Raw genomic sequence first — 20,261 nt, 5'->3', positions numbered from 1 at the left:
TTATCATACAGTCATGAAAATTGTTCTTATGACTAAGAAAAATGACGTTATGATAAGAAATTAATTTGGTGAGCAGGAGGCCTGGTCACAGACCGGGCCGCGGGGGCGTTGACCCCCGGAACTCTCTCCAGGTAAACTCCAGGACAATGACCTTGTGAGCAGGACAATGACCTTGTAAGCAGGACAATGACCTTGTGAGCAGGACAATGACCTTGTAAGCAGGACAATGACCTTGTGAGCAGGACAATGACCTTGTGAGCAGGACAATGACCTTGTGAGCAGGACAATGACCTTGTGAGCAGGACAATGACCTTGTGAGCAGGACAATGACCTTGTGAGCAGGACAATGACCTTGTAAGCAGGACAATGACCTTGTGAGCAGGACAATGACCTTGTGAGCAGGGCAATGAACATGTGAGCAGGATAACCTTGTAAGCAGGACAATGACCATATAAGTAGGATAATGACCTTGTAAGCAGAACAATGACCTTGTGAGCAATAAATACTGACCTTGTGAGCAATAAATACTGACCTTATGAGCAAAGACAGAGATATATCTCTCAGGATGTTCTTCGTATTCAACAGCATCGTACTGTCCACTGTCTTTACGAACCAAGTGGTCACGACGGCTCACCTCACAACAATAAATCTTGTTGGTCGCTGCTCACAGAAAGAAAATAACTAAGTCACCCAGGGGAAATAAACATGGCAGGGTCTGTGACCAGTTAGTGATGGAGGTTTGAGCCTTCACCAACTGGTGTGGGTCATATCCCGGGGACAAAATTAACCTAAGTTTTGGGAAATGCTTTGCATAACAAGGGACTTTCTATATAGTATGTCACTGATGTCAGCTATGGTCTGTATACCTCATATAGTTAATCCCTGACTTACAAACATGTTGAAAATTTTCCATACTGTGTATATCATTATTATACACAATACAAGACTCACAAAATCGTAATGACACGATTGCAAACAAACCATATCATGGATGGGGATAGAACCCGCGGTCAGAGAGTCGTAAGTTACCAACATGTTCTCAAGTTGAAGACTTCCTCTATTATATTATACACAATACAAAAGATTCTTGACATGTTTGTAAGTTAAGGATTTACTGTACATGTACATGCAGAAATAAAGATCACAGTGGACCCTCGACTAACGATCAGCTCCCAACTCGACCAGTTATGTAAGTGTATTTTTGTAAGTGCTTTTGTACGTGAATTTTTGGGGGTCTGAAACGGACTAATCTATTTCACAATATTCCTTATGGGAACAAATTCGGTCGGTAACGGCACCCGAACAGATGTATGAAATGAAATAATATCGTTAGTCGAGGGTCCACTGTATTATTATTATTATTATTATTATTATTATTATTATTATTAATGATGTTAAACAATTCTTTCAAGCAAAACACTGATCCATTCTTTATTTTCAAGCACCAACATGATCAAGCATTTAGAATTACAGCAACAGTAAATATGTCACTGTTAAACCTTAACCCGTAAACGGTCCAAACGTATATATATGTTTTTTCAACATTTGAAAGTATGTAAAAAAAGTAGATTTTTTTTTTACATTTGAAAATGTGTAAAAAAAACTTTGATATACTTTTTTTAGTTATATTTGAAAATATGTAAAAAAAACGTAGATCTACTTTTGTAGCTCTACACATGTGAACGAAGATCGACGTTCAAATTCGTAGCTACAAAAGCAGAACTACTTTTTTTTACATATTTTCAAATATAACAAAAAAAAAGTATATAAAAGTTTTTTTTACACATTTTCAAATGTAAAACAAAAAAGATCTACATTTTTTTACATACTTTCAGATGTTGAAAAAACTTATGTACACCTACCATCCGACTTACGACAGAGTTCGGTTCCGAGAAACCGGTCGTAAGTCGAACTTTACTACTGAATATCAACAACACATTTTTGTAATGACTTTATTTTATTGTTTTATTTTGGTATTTCATGTTTTACTTTACTTTTTATGTTGTTAGTACTGTGTTTTATACTGTAAGGTTTAGCATAAACACTGTGTACAACACAAATACTGGTTTATTTCCCAGAAATTTGGCATAAAAAACACGGTCGTAAGTCGAGTGGTCGTAAGTCGAGCAGGTCGTAAGTCGGATGGTAGTTGTATATGTTTGGACTGTAAGGGTTAAAGGCACAGGAAGGTGCTCCTCGACTTACAATGGGGTTACATTCCAGTGAATTCATCGTAAGTTGAAAATATCTTAATAGAATATAAATACATATTTTTTTATTTTTATTATCACACTGGCCGATTCCCACCAAGGCAGGGTGGCCCGAAAAAGAAAAACTTTCACCATCATTCACTCCATCACTGTCTTGCCAGAAGGGTGCTTTACACTACAGTTTTTAAACTGCAACATTAACATCCCTCCTTCAGAGTGCAGGCACTGTACTTCCCATCTCCAGGACTCAAGTCCGGCCTGCCGGTTTCCCTGAATCCCTTCATAAATGTTACTTTGCTCACACTCCAACAGCACGTCAAGTGCTGTTGGAGTGTGAGCAAAGTAACATTTATGCTAAATAAATATGCTAAATAAATAAATTAATAACTAATGTCACTGAATAAGTAAATAAATAAATAATTACTGTAACTAAATACCAGTATTGAAATTCAAATTCAAATTCAATTCAAACTTTATTCTCTATAAGGATTACAATGCTGAGTTTACAGAATTTGGTTATTGTGTGGTTTACATGTAGTAAAATAATAATTACAGAGTTTACCACTAGAACGCCTAGCATGGCTAGGCATTTCGGGCAGACTTATATTAAATCTTAGGTTTAAAATGTTACAGAATTATGAGGTAAGTTGGTATTATGGCTAAGTGACTAAATACTAGTTGTGAGTTTAGCAATGTGAATGCTTTTGTTTTGGCACTATACGTAGTTTCAGTATTGGAGTATCACAGGCCAACTTATGACTAGTTAAGATTCATTATTTTGAGATTGAGATTGATATTTCTGTTTATGGTCAAATGGGTGAGTGAGTGTAAGTGTGAACCACCAGGTGGTATTCGTATTATTAGTTGACAGGGTGTATCAGGGAGATAAGATGTTTTCTGATGGTAGTTTTGAAAGTGATGAATGTGTCTGCAGTTTTGGAATTTCCAGGTAGGGTGTTCCAGATTTTAGGGCCTTTGACATACATTGAATTTTTGTAAAGGTTTAGTCGGACACGGGGAATGTCGTAGAGATGTTTGTGTCTGGTGTTGTGCCTGTGGGTTCTGTCACAACTATCAAGAAAGCATTTTAGGTCAAGGTTAATATTGGAATTTAAGGTCCTGTAGATGTAGATTGCACAGTAGTAAGTGTGGATGTACTGAACAGGGAGTAAGTTTAGATCTATGAAGAGTGGGGGAGGGGTGTTGCCAGGGATGGGATCTAGTGATTATTCTTACTGCGGCTTTTTGTTGGGTTATTATTGGCTTTAGGTGTGTTGCTGCAGTTGAACCCCAAGCACAGATAGCATAGGTGAGGTATGGATATATAAGTGAATGGTATAGTGTGAGAAGGGCAGTTTGCGGCACGTAGTATCGTATCTTGGAGAGGATCCCAACCGTTTTGGATACTTTTTTGGTTATGTGTTGGATATGGGTGCTGAAGTTCAGGTTGTTGTCGAGGTATAGGCCTAGGAATTTGCCCTCATTATGCCTGGTAATTAGAGTGTTGTCGATCTTAATGTTAATTTGCGCATCTCCTGCTCTGCTACCAAACATAATGTAGTAGGTTTTGTCAACGTTAAGCGTAAGTTTATTGGCTGTCATCCAAGTCGATATTTTGATCAGCTCCTCATTAACAATGGTGTTGAGGGTGGCAAGATTAGGGTGAGAGATGACATAAGTCGTGTCGTCAGCAAAGAGAATGGGGTTCAGGTGTCGAGATACGTTTGGAAGATCATTGATGTATATGAGGAAGAGCAGGGGACCAAGGACACTTCCCTGCGGAACTCCAGTATCAAGTGGCTGTGTTGTTGATGCTGTGTCTTTAATGGTGACATACTGATACCTATTAGTAAGGTAAGATTTGAAATATGCAAGCGCATGGCCTCTTATACCATAATGGTCAAGTTTGTGGAGTAGGATGCCGTGGTCTACTGTGTCAAAAGCTTTTCTTAGGTCAATAAAAATTCCTAGTAAACGAAAGAATACAAGTTATGGATTTGTTGCATTCATGTTGGATAATTAAGTTTCATCTCCAAAGTAATTGCTGCTGCACCATCGTAAAGTAGAACTATCGTAAGTCGAACCATCATAAAGTAGAACTACCGTAAGTCGAACCATCGTAAAGTAGTACTATCGTAACTCGAACCATCGTAAAGTAGAACTATCGTAAGTCGAACCATCGTAAAGCAGAACTATCATAAGTCGAACCATCGTAAAGTAAAACTATCGTAAGTCGAACCATCGTAAAGTCGAACTATCGTAAGTCGAACCATCGTAAAGTAGAACTATCGTAAGTCGAACCATCGTAAAGTAGAACTATCGTAAGTCGAACCATCGTAAAGTAGAACTATCGTAAGTCGAATCATCGTAAAGTCAATATATTGTAAGTTGAACTAAAAATGCTCTGTATAACTATGGGCTTCCTGCCTGCACACCTAAATGTTATCCATCACTGTACAAACATTGCATCATGTCAACCATCACTGTACAAACATTGCATCATGTCAACCATCACTGTACAAACATTGCATCATGTCAACCATCACTGTACAAACATTGCATCATGTCAACCATCACTGTACAAACATTGCATCATGTCAACCATCTCTGTACAAACATTGTATCATGTCAACCATCTCTGTACAAACATTGTATAATGTCAACCATCTCTGTACATTGTATCATGTCAACCATCTTTGTACAAACATTGTATTAAGCTGAAATAAATATTGAACTTTGTCTGTGCCCAGTTAGTGGTGTAGGTTTGAACCTTCCTCCAGTAATCATGGTACAGTCTGTGACCAGTTAGGTCACTCATCATTACTCACCCCATGTACAGCAGTTTGAATCCCTATCCGGTCCTTTCGTTCAGGAGTTTCAGATTCATCTAATGACTTACCTCCATGTTCAGCGACTTTCTTCAATGCCTTCACAGAGACATACTCATAGGGCAGCTCCTGAACTATCTCCTGGGCCCCCTGTGACACGTTCCCAGTGCCAGTGAAGATGAACGTCAGAGGACCGATGGATTTGGGCATCATGCCCAGTGAAATTTCATAGCCAGTGTCACGAATCGACTGTCTTGCCATCTCCGTGTTTCGGTAGTTATGAGCGGGTCCAATGTGCTGCAGGAATCAAATGATTTAATATTTACTGATTATACTAATTATTATATATAACAATTACTGATAATAAAACTGATAGAACATACTGTCAGTACAGTACTGCCAGTACAGTACAGTGGACTCCCGGTTAACGATATTTTTTCTCTCCAGAAGTATGTTCAGGTGCCAGTACTGACCGAATTTGTTCCCATAAGGAATATTGTGAATTAGATTAGTCCATTTCAGACCCCCAAACATACACGTACAAACGCACTTACATAAATACACTTACATAATTGGTCGCATTCGGAGGTGATCGTTATGCGGGGGTCCACTGTATTGTCCATCATGGAGTAATGTAATGACATACCATGAAGGGTGTGTGATGCCCAAGTACTAGTAACATACCATGAAGGGTGTGTGATGCCCAAGTACTAGTAACATACCATGAAGGGTGTGTGATGCCCAAGTACTAGTAACATACCATGAAGGGTGTGTGATGCCCAAGTGCTAGGAGACGAAGACCAAGTCCATTAAGAATGTTGATCATGCCAGCAACTCCAGCATACTTGCCGAACGCCACCACACGCTGCCCTTGCCTGTCACACATACGCTCGTAGTCCAGCAGCCGGATGTTCTGAAAACACAAAATACTATGTTAATTTCTCAGCTCACACACTCAGGTCAGGGGGTTGATGCCTGGTATGGGTGGAAACATTAAGACGTGTTTCTTTAATACACCTGCTGTCACTTGTTCACTTAGCAGTAAGTGACCAGTGTGGGTGGCATCCTGGGGTACATGACTGAACGACTACAATGGAAATACATAAGACAGACAGTCCTCGAAGACCCACCGACTTTCTTGGGTTATGCTGGGTGGCTAACTCTCCCTACCCTGGGTTATCCTGGGTGGCTAACTCTCCCTACCCTGGGTTATCTTGGGTGGCTAACTCTCCCTACCCTGGGTTATTCTGGGTGGCTAACATTCCCTACCCTGGGTTATTCTGGGTGACTAACACTCCTTACCCTAGGTTATCCTGGGAGGCTAACCCTCCCCACCCCAAGTTATCCTGGGTTGCTAACCCTCCCCACCCCAGGTTATCCTGGGTGGCTAACCCTCCCCACCCCAGGTTATCCTGGGTGGCTAACCCTCCCCACCCCAGGTTATCCTGGGTTGCTAACCCTCCCCACCCCAGGTTATCCTGGGTTGCTAATCTTCCCCACCCCAGGTTATCCTGGGTTGCTAACCCTCCCCACCCCAGGTTATCCCGGGTGGCTAACCCTCCACACCCCAGGTTATCCTGGGTGGCTAACCCTCCCCACCCCAGGTTATCCTGGGTGGCTAACCCTCCCCACCCCAGGTTATCCTGGGTGGCTAACCCTCCCCAGGTAAAAAATGCTAACAAATATTATCTGATCTTACCTTCTCTAAAATAGCATCAAGGAGCGGCATGTTGGCTTCCTGGGCTTTAATAGTGTGAGAGAAGAAACAGTACGTTCTGTTGGGTATAAGCTGATCAATGGGCACCTGCTTCACCCCTATGATCACCGGTGCTTCTGATAGGTCCTCTTGTATCTTGGCTCCCACATTCTGATAGGCCTGTAATGATAAGACTACAGTAATCTCCCTATATCCATGAGGGATATGTTCCAAGACCTACCATGGATGCCCAAAACCACAGATAATACCCAACCATATGTATACAGTGGACCCCCGGTTTACGATATTATTTCATTCCAGAAGTATGTTCAGGTGCCAGTACTGACCGAATTTGTTCCCATAAGGAATATTGTGAATTAGATTAGTCAATTTCAGACCCCCAAACATACACGTACAAACGCACTTACATAAATACACTTACATAATTGGTCGCATTGGGAGGTGATCGTAAAGTGGAGGTCCACTGTATAAGTCATTTTTTTGCTTACATACCTATGATGATGTTTAATTGATAAATTACACACAGTAAGTGGAGAATTATCACTTTTTTACTAATGAGAAGCACTTGATGGCTTGTCTTAGACTCTGAACAACTGCCACCATCACTACTGTCATGTCTTAGTCTCTGAACAACTGCCACCATCACTACTGTCATGTCTTAGTCTCTGAACAACTGCCACCATCACTACTGTCATGTCTTAGTCTCTGAACAACTGCCACCATCACTACTGTCATGTCTTAGTCTCTGAACAACTGCCACCATCACTACTGTCGTGTCTTAGTCTCTGAACAACTGCCACCATCACTACTGTCATGTCTTAGTCTCTGAACAACTGCCACCATCACTACTGTCATGTCTTAGTCTCTGAACAACTGCCACCATCACTACTGTCATGTCTTAGTCTCTGAACAACTGCCACCATCACTACTGTCATGTCTTAGTCTCTGAACAACTGCCACCATCACTACTGTCATGTCTTAGTCTCTGAACAACTGCCACCATCACTACTGTCATGTCTTACCAACATTATTAAGCTAAATTAAGGATATTTTCAGGCCACGGTAAACTGTAGAAACCGAATCTCTGCATACGCAGGTTCTACTGTAAATAAACGTAAGAATATAAAAACGGAAGAGCACTGCAGCAGGCCTACTGGCCAGGCTAAGGACCCCAATGGAAATAAATCACTTTGTCTGACATTTTTGGGTTATCCCAGTGTTGTGATAGAAACACAGGCCTTATCTCTAGGCTTTATTGAACATAGAATCTTCATAGTACTTCTGCAACAACAAAATATAATGACTAGTACATCTAATAATGGCTTCTACAGGGATGGTGATGTCTTGCATATGTCAAGAGAAAAGTTATAACTACAGGCCACATATTTAAACTCACCATGTAATCTGCATCGCTGATAAATGGATAAAGTAGGAGAGAATCACACACCATGTGTTGGTGCCCATGACACACACCAAACTGTTGTTGTTGTTAAGGGCCCCTAGAGGTGGTGCAGTATTATCCTGCTGCTGCTCCCCACAGGACCAGTATCACTACAATCTCCCCCTTCTAAAATATCAGAGACAGTAATCTCCCAAACTGTTAGGTGGGCGACGTACACGTCCCGACCTTCGTAGCCCTTGAGCCTCTTCACCAGGTTCGATATTTTCCAGCGGGGTTTGATTAACTGCTGGAGCAGAATCCTCTATTTCCATAGGGGTAGTCTCAAGGGGCTTTCCAGGAGAAAACGAAGCATCTTTCACATCTATTGGTGTATCTTGAGATTCCACACTAATAGGGATTTCAACTGGGGCTAAATGTCTTGTAGATACTGTAGTCTCTTCACCATTTTGGTAGCGAATGTGGGCGTAATGTGGATTAGCTTGCAGGAGCTCTACCTCTTCCACTAAAGGATCCGTCTTGTTCATCCTACGGTGACTCTTCAGGAGAACGGGTCCAGGATGACATAACCAAGTGGGCACGGAGGCTCCCGTAGAGGAACGACGTGAATAGTTGAGGAGTCTTTCATGAGGGGTTGCATTAGTAGCTGTGCACAGCAGTGATCTAATAGAGTGAAGAGCATCAGGTAGGACAGTTTGCCAGTGTTGAACAGGTAGATTGCGCGACTTTAATGTCATTGTAACTGCCTTCCATATAGTACCATTGAACCGCTCCACTTGACCATTGCCTTGAGGGTTGTAGCTTGTTGTTCTGCTGCAGGCAATACCTTTGCTAGCCAAAAACTCCTGAAGTTCGTTACTCATGAACGAGGATCCCCTGTCTGAATGGATATAAGCTGGCATACCAAAAATAGAGAACAACTGTGAAAGACAACTAATAACAGTTGAAGCAGCCATATTTGCACAGGGGAATACAAAGGGAAACCTTGAATATTCATCTACTATGTTAAGGAAATACCTATTCTGATTTGTGCTTGGTAGAGGTCCTTTGAAATCTATATTCAATCTTTCGAAAGGCTGGGTGGATTTTATGAGATGAATCTTCTCTGACTGATGAAAGTTTGGCTTGCACTCTGCACATACTCTGCATGCTCTGATCACTTGTCGCACATCTTCCACTGAGTAGGGCATGTTCTTTGATTTGACAAAATGGTACAGGCGTGTAACTCCTGGGTGACACAAAGCCTTGTGGAGAGCTGAGAGTGATTGCAAATCATGACATGCTGCTCCACAGTGGGACCTAGAGAATGCATCAGGTGAGATGTTCTCTTGACCCGGTCGGTACAGAATATCAAAGTCATAACACGATAGTTCCATCCTCCAGCGTAATATCTTGTCATTCTTTATCCTACTTTTGTGCCTCTTGTCGAACATATACATCACGGACCGTTGGTCAGTCCTTATGGTGAAATGTCTACCAGTTAAATAATGCCTCCAGTGGCGAACTGCTTCTATGATGGCCTGGGCTTCCTTTTCTACAGCAGCATAACATTTCTCTGATCCTTGAAAAGTTCTCGAAAAGAAGGCTACTGGTCGTCCTGCCTGAGATAAGACTGCAGCAATGGCAATGTCAGATGCATCCGTTTCCACTTCGAATGGTAGGGACTCATCAATGGCTTGAACTACTGAGTTTTCAATGTCCTGTTTGAGAGTATGGAAAGCGGCTTCTGCTTCCTTTGTCACAGGAAATGTGGTAGCACTCAATGGGCGGACTTTACTTGAATAGTTGTAGATCCATTGTGAGTAATAAGCAAAGAGACCAAGAGTTCTTCGGAGTGACTTTTTGTCTTGAGGCATTGGAAGTTCCCGTAGAGGTCGTAGTCGTTCAGGGTCTGGGAATATTGAACCTCCTTCCACTACATAACCAAGGATGCTAAGCCTTTTAGTTGAAAAAGTGCACTTTTCCTCATTGTAACTGATATTTTTCTTCTTGGCGGCTTCCAAAAACTTATCAAGGTTTGCATCATGTTCCTCCTGGGTCTTGCCACAAATGGTAACATTATCTAAATAAGCGTAGGTTCCCATGAGTTGCTCTTCCTGAATGAGTGAATCCATAATTCGTTGGAAGCAGGCTACCCCATTGGTGACTCCAAAAGGGACTCTGGTAAACTGATACAGGCCATCACTAGCCTGAAACGCTGTGTATGGTTTATCTTCATTCCTTATAGGGACTTGATGATAGGCACTCTGCAGATCAATTGTGCTAAACACGTAGTACTGAGCAATTTTGTTCACTGTATCGTCAATTCGAGGTAGAGGGTACCCATCAAGAAGTGTAAATTTGTTGATTGTCTCAGAGTAATCGATAGCCAGTCTCCGTTTCCTATAACCATCTTTAACAAGAACAACCTGTGCACGCCAAGGGGAATCACTCGGTTCTATAATACCCTCCTTCAGCAGCCTCTGAGTTTCTTTCTCAATGAACATCCGATCCTCATAAGAATAGCGGCGTGACTTAGCTGATATAGGATGGCAATCCGCGGTAAGATTTGCAAACAGCTTTGGTGGGTCTACCCTTAAAGTGCTAAGTCCACAGACAACAAGAGGAGGCAGTTCACCTCCATATGTTAAGGTGACACTACCATGCAGCTTCTGAAAGTCCTGACCAAGGATAACATCAGAGCACAGTTGTGGCAGAATAGCTAAATGTACATCTTGATAATCCTTTCCATTAACTCTGAGATTTACCTTACAAAACCCTAAGGTCTGAATAGAGAGAGATGTTGATGCCATGGAAACGGTACCTGATGAGTGATGTAGAGTCAAGGAGAGCCGTTTAACTAAGTCAAGGTTGATGAAACTCTCTGAGCTGCCACTATCAATAAGACCATCTACTTCTGTTCCTTTGATGAATACTTTCACAACTGCCTTTGACAGTGAATTTGGAGTAGCCGCAGAAGTCACTGTTGCTAGAGTCGCATGATCACTGGAATGTGTGGAGGCACTAGCTCTTGTTGATGCATTAGCACGACATACTTTAGCAAAGTGACCTTTCTTGTGGCATTTATGGCACATTGCTTCACGAGCAGGACACTTTGGACGTGGATGTCTTGAAAAACCACAAAAGAAACACACCGTACCTGCTGCTGCTGTCACTGAGGCAGGTTCCACAGTAACTTCATTGCAAGAGTCTTGGTCAGGAATTGCAGCACTTACCACTCGAGAAGGCTGAGTGGTACTGTATACTTCAGAATTCTTCTGGGCTGAATCTAGAGCTCTTGCCTGGTCAAAGGCAGCGGCTAAGTCGAGAGTTTTATTCTCCAATAAACGCTGCCTTATTATTGGTGATTGCAGGCCACTGATAAAAGCATCCCTGATGGACTCTTCACAATACTGAGCAGCTGTCACTGCTTGGAAGTGACAGTCCTTACCTAAAATTTTCAGTGCTTGAAAGTATTCCTCTAAGGACTCATCAATCTGCTGGCAGCGAGTTGCAAGGCGATAGCGTGCAAAGATTTCATTTGTAGGTTTAATATACTGAGACTTGAGGGTTTTGATAGCATCTTCGTAGGTATTACACTCAGAAATAGCCTCATATATCTTAGGTGACACAAAATTGATGAGCAGACTTAGTTTATCTAGATCTTCTTTAGGAAGGGCTCCCAAGAAGTTTTCGAAAGTCTTAAACCAGTGCTTCCATTCCTGAGCAGCCGTTGATAAGCTGGGGTCACAGTCTAGCCTCTCAGGTTTCAGTAAACGCTCCATGTTGTGATGTGGTCTAGCGCAGGATCACCACCAGGTAGCCCAGGATTCTATGTTCAATAAATTGTTGTGATAGAAACACAGGCCTTATCTCTAGGCTTTATTGAACATAGAATCTTCATAGTACTTCTGCAACAACAAAATATAATGACTAGTACATCTAATAATGGCTTCTACAGGGATGGTGATGTCTTGCATATGTCAAGAGAAAAGTTATAACTACAGGCCACATATTTAAACTCACCATGTAATCTGCATCGCTGATAAATGGATAAAGTAGGAGAGAATCACACACCATGTGTTGGTGCCCATGACACACACCAAACTGTTGTTGTTGTTAAGGGCCCCTAGAGGTGGTGCAGTATTATCCTGCTGCTGCTCCCCACAGGACCAGTATCACTACACCCAGGTTCTCTACACATATGCTGCTATGTATGATAATCCATGTAACTACACATATGCTGCTATGTATGATAATCCGTGTAACTACACATATGCTGCTATGTATGATAATCTATGTATCTGTGTACAGCTGAGTAAAATTACTTACATAATTACGTACTTAACCCTTCTCATGCATCTAAGAAGAATAAAGATTTTATACCTTTACAAAGGTTACAATGTGTAATTACAATTTTGGTTTGCTAAGTACAAAGAAAGTTGCCATCATGCCCGGGCATTTTGGGCAGACTAATCCTAGTAGATAATAACTACTTAAATCTAGACAATTCTATTCAGCCTATTCTTAAGGTCACCTATAATGCTACCTTCAAACTATGTATGATTATTTGTGTGACTGCACAGTGGAACCTCGGTATACGACCAGCTCCGTACTCGAACAAAACTCAGCACTCAACCAAACAAATACGACCTACATGGTGTAGTAAGGTAGTAACGGCCTGCATGGTGTAGTAAGGTAGTAATGACCTGCATGGTGTAGTAAGGTAGTAATGACCTGCATGGTGTAGTAAGGTAGTAATGACCTACATGGTGTAGTAAGGTAGTAATGACCTGCATGGTGTAGTACGGTAGTAATGACCTGCATGGTGTAGTAAGTAGTAACGACCTGCATGGTGTAGTAAGGTAGTAATGACCTGCATGGTGTAGTAAGGTAGTAATGACCTGCATGGTGTAGTAAGGTAGTAATGACCTGCATGGTGTAGTAAGGTAGTAATGACCTGCATGGTGTAGTAAGGTAGTAATGACCTGCATGGTGTAGTAAGGTAGTAATGACCTGCATGGTGTAGTAAGGTAGTAATGACCTACATGGTGTAGTAAGGTAGTAATGACCTGCATGGTGTAGTAAGGTAGTAATGACCTGCATGGTGTAGTAAGGTAGTAATGACCTGCATGGTGTAGTAAGGTAGTAATGACCTGCATGGTGTAGTAAGGTAGTAATGACCTGCATGGTGTAGTAAGGTAGTAATGACCTGCATGGTGTAGTAAGGTAGTAATGACCTGCATGGTGTAGTAAGGTAGTAATGACCTGCATGGTGTAGTAAGGTAGTAATGACCTGCATGGTGTAGTAAGGTAGTAATGACCTGCATGGTGTAGTAAGGTAGTAATGACCTGCATGGTGTAGTAAGGTAGTAATGACCTGCATGGTGTAGTAAGGTAGTAATGACCTACATGGTGTAGTAAGGTAGTAATGACCTGCATGGTGTAGTACGGTAGTAATGACCTGCATGGTGTAGTAAGTAGTAACGACCTGCATGGTGTAGTAAGGTAGTAATGACCTGCATGGTGTAGTAAGGTAGTAATGACCTGCATGGTGTAGTAAGGTAGTAATGACCTGCATGGTGTAGTAAGGTAGTAATGACCTGCATGGTGTAGTAAGGTAGTAATGACCTGCATGGTGTAGTAAGGTAGTAATGACCTGCATGGTGTAGTAAGGTAGTAATGACCTACATGGTGTAGTAAGGTAGTAATGACCTGCATGGTGTAGTAAGGTAGTAATGACCTGCATGGTGTAGTAAGGTAGTAATGACCTGCATGGTGTAGTAAGGTAGTAATGACCTGCATGGTGTAGTAAGGTAGTAATGACCTGCATGGTGTAGTAAGGTAGTAATGACCTGCATGGTGTAGTAAGGTAGTAATGACCTGCATGGTGTAGTAAGGTAGTAATGACCTGCATGGTGTAGTAAGGTAGTAATGACCTGCATGGTGTAGTAAGGTAGTAATGACCTGCATGGTGTAGTAAGGTAGTAATGACCTGCATGGTGTAGTAAGGTAGTAATGACCTGCATGGTGTAGTAAGGTAGTAATGACCTGCATGGTGTAGTAAGGTAGTAATGACCTGCATGGTGTAGTAAGGTAGTAATGACCTGCATGGTGTAGTAAGGTAGTAATGACCTGCATGGTGTAGTAAGGTAGTAATGACCTGCATGGTGTAGTAAGGTAGTAACGACCTGCATGGTGTAGTAAGGTAGTAATGACCTGCATGGTGTAGTAAGGTAGTAATGACCTGCATGGTGTAGTAAGGTAGTAATGACCTGCATGGTGTAGTAAGGTAGTAATGACCTGCATGGTGTAGTAAGGTAGTAATGACCTGCATGGTGTAGTAAGGTAGTAACGACCTGCATGGTATAGTAAGGTAGTAATGACCTGCATGGTGTAGTAAGGTAGTAATGACCTGCATGGTGTAGTAAGGTAGTAATGACCTGCATGGTGTAGTAAGGTAGTAACGACCTGCATGGTATAAGGTAGTAACGACCTGCATGGTGTAGTAAGGTAGTAACGACCTGCATGGTGTAGTAAGGTAGTAACGACCTGCATGGTGTAGTAAGGTAGCAACGACCTGCATGATATAGTAAGGTAGTAATGACCTGCATGGTGTAGTAAGGTAGTAACGACCTGCATGGTATAAGGTAGTAACGACCTGCATGGTGTAGTAAGGTAGTAACGACCTGCATGTTGTAGTAAGGTAGTAACGACCTGCATGATATAGTAAGGTAGTAATGACCTGCATGCTGTAGTAAGGTAGTAACGACCTGCATGGTATAAGGTAGTAACGACCTGCATGGTGTAGTAAGGTAGTAACGACCTGCATGGTGTAGTAAGGTAGCAACGACCTGCATGGAGTAATAAGTAAGTAAGTAAGTTTATTCAGGTATACACAAATACAGTTACAAAGAATTATCATACATAGCAGCATATGTGTAGAGAACCTGGGATAACCCAAAAAAGTCAGACTGAGTGACTTATTTCCATTGGGGTCCTTTAGTAATGACCTGCATGGTATAGTAAGGTAGCAACGACCTGCATGGAGTAATAGTAATGACCTGCACTGACCTGCATGGGGTAGGCCCTCCTGTTAGAAGGTTGAACAATAACAGTAACACCATCCTTGACCAGTTGCTTGACCTGTGCTGGCCCAAGAGGAGCTCGTCTCTCCCAAACACTCTGATCTTCGCGACGGATGGCCAGCACACGACCTCGCACGTTCCTCTGTTGTAACCAGTCAAAAAAAGGCTTGAAATGTCTTCAAGAATGTTAAATGGTTAGGAAAAGGTCATGAAACGCTTGATAAATAGCTTGAAAGTGCTAAATGGCTAGGAAAGGGTTTGGAAAATGTACTAAAAGGCCTGAAGAATAGCTTGAAAAATGCTAAATGGCTTGGGAAGGGTTAGGAAAAGGTCCTAACTGTAAATAACTTGTTGCAGAGAACATGCAACACAGTCTGAGGAGGATTAGGAGGAGGATTAGGAGGAGGATTAGGAGGAAGATTAGGAGGACGAAGATTAGGAGGAAGGTTAGGAGGAGAAGGAGGACGAGGGGGTAATAATCCCGGATAAGGTAAGAAAACCACTCTGTCTTATTCTTACTGTAATCCCTGGGTTGTCTCCCAGAATGCCAGCCATAACAGTCAACTAACACCCAGGTACACACACTAAGGTACACACACCAAACACACACACTAAGGTACATACACCAGGTACACACACTTAGGTACATACACTAAGGTACATACACTAAGGTACACACACTAAGGTACACACACCAGGTACATACACTAAGGTACACACACCAGGTACACACACTAAGGCACATACACTAAGGTACACACACTAAGGTACATACACCAGGTACACACACTAAGGTACATACACCAGGTACACACACTTAGGTACATACACTAAGGTACACACACCAGGTACACACACTAAGGTACATACACTAAGGTACACACACTAAGGTACACACACTAAGGTACATACACCAGGTACACACACTAAGGTACATACACCAGGTACACACACTTAGGTACATACACTAAGGTACACACACCAGGTACACACACTAAGGTACATACACTAAGGTACACACACTAAGGTACACACACCAGGTACACACACTAAGGTACACACACTAAGGTACACACACCAGGTACACACACTAAGGTACACACACCAGGTACACACACTAAGGTACATACACCAGGTACACACACTAAGGTACACACACCAGGTACACACACCAGATATACACACTAAGGTACACACACCAGGTACACACACCAGGTACACACACTAAGGTACATACACTAAGGTACACACACTAAGGTACACACACCAGGTACACACACTAAGGTACATACACCAGGTACACACACCAGGTACACACACTAAGGTACACACACCAGGTACACACACCAGATATACACACTAAGGTACACACACCAGGTACACACACCAGGTACACACACCAGGTACACACACCAGCTACACACACCAGGTACACACACCAGGTACACACACTAAGGTACACACACTAAGGTACACATAACAGGAAAGGCACTGCAATGGATCAGAGAATATCTGACAGGGAGGCAACAACGAGTCATGGTACGCGACGAGGTGTCAGAGTGGGCGCCTGTGACAAGCGGGGTTCCACAGGGGTCAGTCCTAGGACCTGTGCTGTTCTTGGTATACGTGAACAACATAACGGAAGGGATAGACTCAGAAGTGTCCTTGTTTGCACACGATGTGAAGTTAATGAGAAGAATCGAATCGGACGAGGATCAGGCAGGACTACAAAGAGATCTGGACAGGCTACAAGCCTGGTCCAGCAACTGGCTCCTTGAATTTAACCCTGCCAAATGCAAAGTCATGAAGATTGGGGAAGGGCAAAGAAGACCGCAGACACAATATAGTTTAGATGGCCAAAGACTGCAAACCTCACTCAAGGAAAAAGATCTGGGGGTGAATATAACACCGAGCATATCTCCTGAGGCGCACATCAATCAGATAACTGCTGCAGCATACGGGCGCCTGGCAAACCTACGGATAGCGTTCCGATACCTCAGTAAGGATTCGTTTAAGACTCTGTACACCATCTACGTCAGGCCCATACTGGAGTATGCAGCACCAGTTTGGAATCCACACCTAGTCAAGCACGTCAAGAAATTAGAGAAAGTGCAAAGGTTTGCAACAAGACTAGTCCCAGAGCTACGGGGATTGTCCTATGAAGAAAGGTTGAGGGAAATCGGCCTGACGACACTGGAGGCCAGGAGGGTCAGGGGAGACATGATAACGACATATAAAATACTGCGTGGAATAGACGAGGTGGACAAAGACGGGATGTTCCAGAGATGGGACACAGACACAAGAGGTCACAATTGGAAGTTGAAGACTCAGATGAATCAAAGGGTTGTTAGGAAGTATTTCTTCAGTCATAGAGTAGTCAGGCCATGGAATAGCCTAGAAAGTGATGTGGTGGAGGCAGGAACCATACATAGTTTTAAGGCGAGGTATGATAGAGCTCATGGGGCAGGGAGAGAGAGGACCTAGTAGCAATCAGCAAAGAGGCGGGGCCAGGAGCTGTGACTCGACCCCTGCAACCACAAATAGGTGAGTACAAATAGGTGAGTACACTAAGGTACACACACCAGGTACACACACTAAGGTACACACACCAGGTACACACACTAGGTACACACACTAAGGTACACACACCAGGTACACACACCAGGTACACCAGGTACACACACTAAGGTACACACACTTAGGTACATACACTAAGGTACACACACTAAGGTACACACACCAGGTACACACACTAAGGTACACACACCAGGTACACACACCAGGTACACACACTAAGGTACACACACCAGGTACACACACCAGGTACACACACTAAGGTACACACACCAGGTACACACACCAGATATACACACTAAGGTACACACACCAGGTACACACACCAGGTACACCAGGTACACACACTAAGGTACACACACTTAGGTACATACACTAAGGTACACACACTAAGGTACACACACCAGGTACACACACTAAGGTACACACACCAGGTACACACACTAAGGTACACACACCAGGTACACACACCAGATATACACACTAAGGTACACACACCAGGTACACACACCAGGTACACACACTAAGGTACACACACCAGGTACACACACCAGGTACACACACTAAGGTACACACACCAGGTACACACACCAGGTACACACACTAAGGTACACACCAGGTACACACACCAGGTACACACACCAGGTACACACACCAGGTACACACACCAGGTACACACACCAGGTACACACACCAGGTACACACACCAGGTACACACACCAGGTACACACACCAGGTACACACACCAGATATACACACTAAGGTACACACACCAGGTACACACACCAGGTACACACACCAGGTACACACACCAGGTACACACACCAGGTACACACACCAGATATACACACTAAGGTACACACACCAGGTACACACACCAGGTACACACACCAGGTACACACACCAGGTACACACACCAGATATACACACTAAGGTACACACACCAGGTACACACACACCAGGTACACACACCAGGTACACACACCAGGTACACACACCAGATATACACACTAAGGTACACACACCAGGTACACACACCAGGTACACACACCAGGTACACACCAGGTACACACACCAGATATACACACTAAGGTACACACACCAGGTACACACACACCAGGTACACACACCAGGTACACACACCAGGTACACACACCAGATATACACACTAAGGTACACACACCAGGTACACACACCAGGTACACACACCAGGTACACACACCAGATATACACACTAAGGTACACACACCAGGTACACACACCAGGTACACACACCAGGTACACACACCAGGTACACACACCAGATATACACACTAAGGTACACACACCAGGTACACACACCAGGTACACACACCAGGTACACACACCAGGTACACACACCAGGTACACACACCAGGTACACACACCAGGTACACACACCAGGTACACACACCAGATATACACACTAAGGTACACACACCAGGTACACACACCAGGTACACACACCAGGTACACACACCAGGTACACACACCAGGTACACACACCAGGTACACACACCAGGTACACACACCAGGTACACACACCAGGTACACACACCAGGTACACACACCAGGTACACACACCAGGTACACACACCAGGTACACACACCAGGTACACACCAGGTACACACACCAGGTACACACACCAGGTACACACACCAGGTACACACACCAGATATACACACTAAGGTACACACACCAGGTACACACACCAGGTACACACACCAGGTACACACACCAGGTACACACACCAGGTACACACACCAGGTACACACACCAGATATACACACTAAGGTACACACACCAGGTACACACACCAGGTACACACACCAGGTACACACACCAGGTACACACACCAGATATACACACTAAGGTACACACACCAGGTACACACACCAGGTACACACACCAGGTACACACACCAGGTACACACACCAGGTACACACACCAGGTACACACACCAGTGTCACTGACATGTATATAACGTCATGGAGAAGTTTATCAGGAGAAGACTGGTGAAGCACCTAGAAATGAATGAACTTATACGCGATAACCAGACGGTTTCAGGGAAGGGAAATCCTGTTTCATAAACCTACTGGAGTTTACGACAAGGTGACAGAAGTAAGACAGGAGAGAGAGAGGGGTGGACAGACAGCAATTTCTTGGACTGTAAGAAGGCTATTGACACAGTTCCACACAAGAGATTAGTGTAAAAGCTAGAGGAGCAGCCAGGAACAACAGGAAAGGCACTGTAATGGATCAAGGAATACTTGATAGGAAAGAAACGAGTGATGGTACGTGACGAGGTGTCAGGGTGGGCGCCTGTGACGAGTGGGGTTCCACAGGGGTCAGTCCTAGGACCTGTGCTGTTTCTGGTATGTGTGAATGACATGATGGAAGGGATGGACTCAGAAGCGTCCCTGTTTGAAGAGGTTATAAAGTTAATG

General features: G+C 43.3%; 1 protein-coding gene across 1 annotated transcript in view; it reads right to left on the bottom strand.

The window, feature by feature from the left end:
• The window catches only part of LOC128702539 (lysine ketoglutarate reductase/saccharopine dehydrogenase), a 68,060-nt gene that overhangs the window by 389 nt on the left and 47,410 nt on the right, over window positions 1–20,261 (bottom strand). Inside the window, exons 3-7 of the mRNA XM_070105416.1 lie at window positions 15,208–15,363; window positions 6,738–6,914; window positions 5,799–5,951; window positions 5,110–5,335; window positions 301–660 (exon numbers count right to left, since the gene is read on the bottom strand). Coding sequence (XP_069961517.1) covers window positions 301–660; window positions 5,110–5,335; window positions 5,799–5,951; window positions 6,738–6,914; window positions 15,208–15,363 — 1,072 coding nt within the window. The remainder of the gene's footprint in view (window positions 1–300; window positions 661–5,109; window positions 5,336–5,798; window positions 5,952–6,737; window positions 6,915–15,207; window positions 15,364–20,261) is intronic.

Source organism: Cherax quadricarinatus, chromosome 98 (genome assembly GCF_038502225.1).
Source record: "Cherax quadricarinatus isolate ZL_2023a chromosome 98, ASM3850222v1, whole genome shotgun sequence".
Taxonomy (NCBI): Eukaryota; Metazoa; Arthropoda; class Malacostraca; order Decapoda; family Parastacidae; genus Cherax; species Cherax quadricarinatus.
Note: the sequence above shows the minus strand (reverse complement) of the source record. Positions and strands in the feature narration are given on the sequence as shown.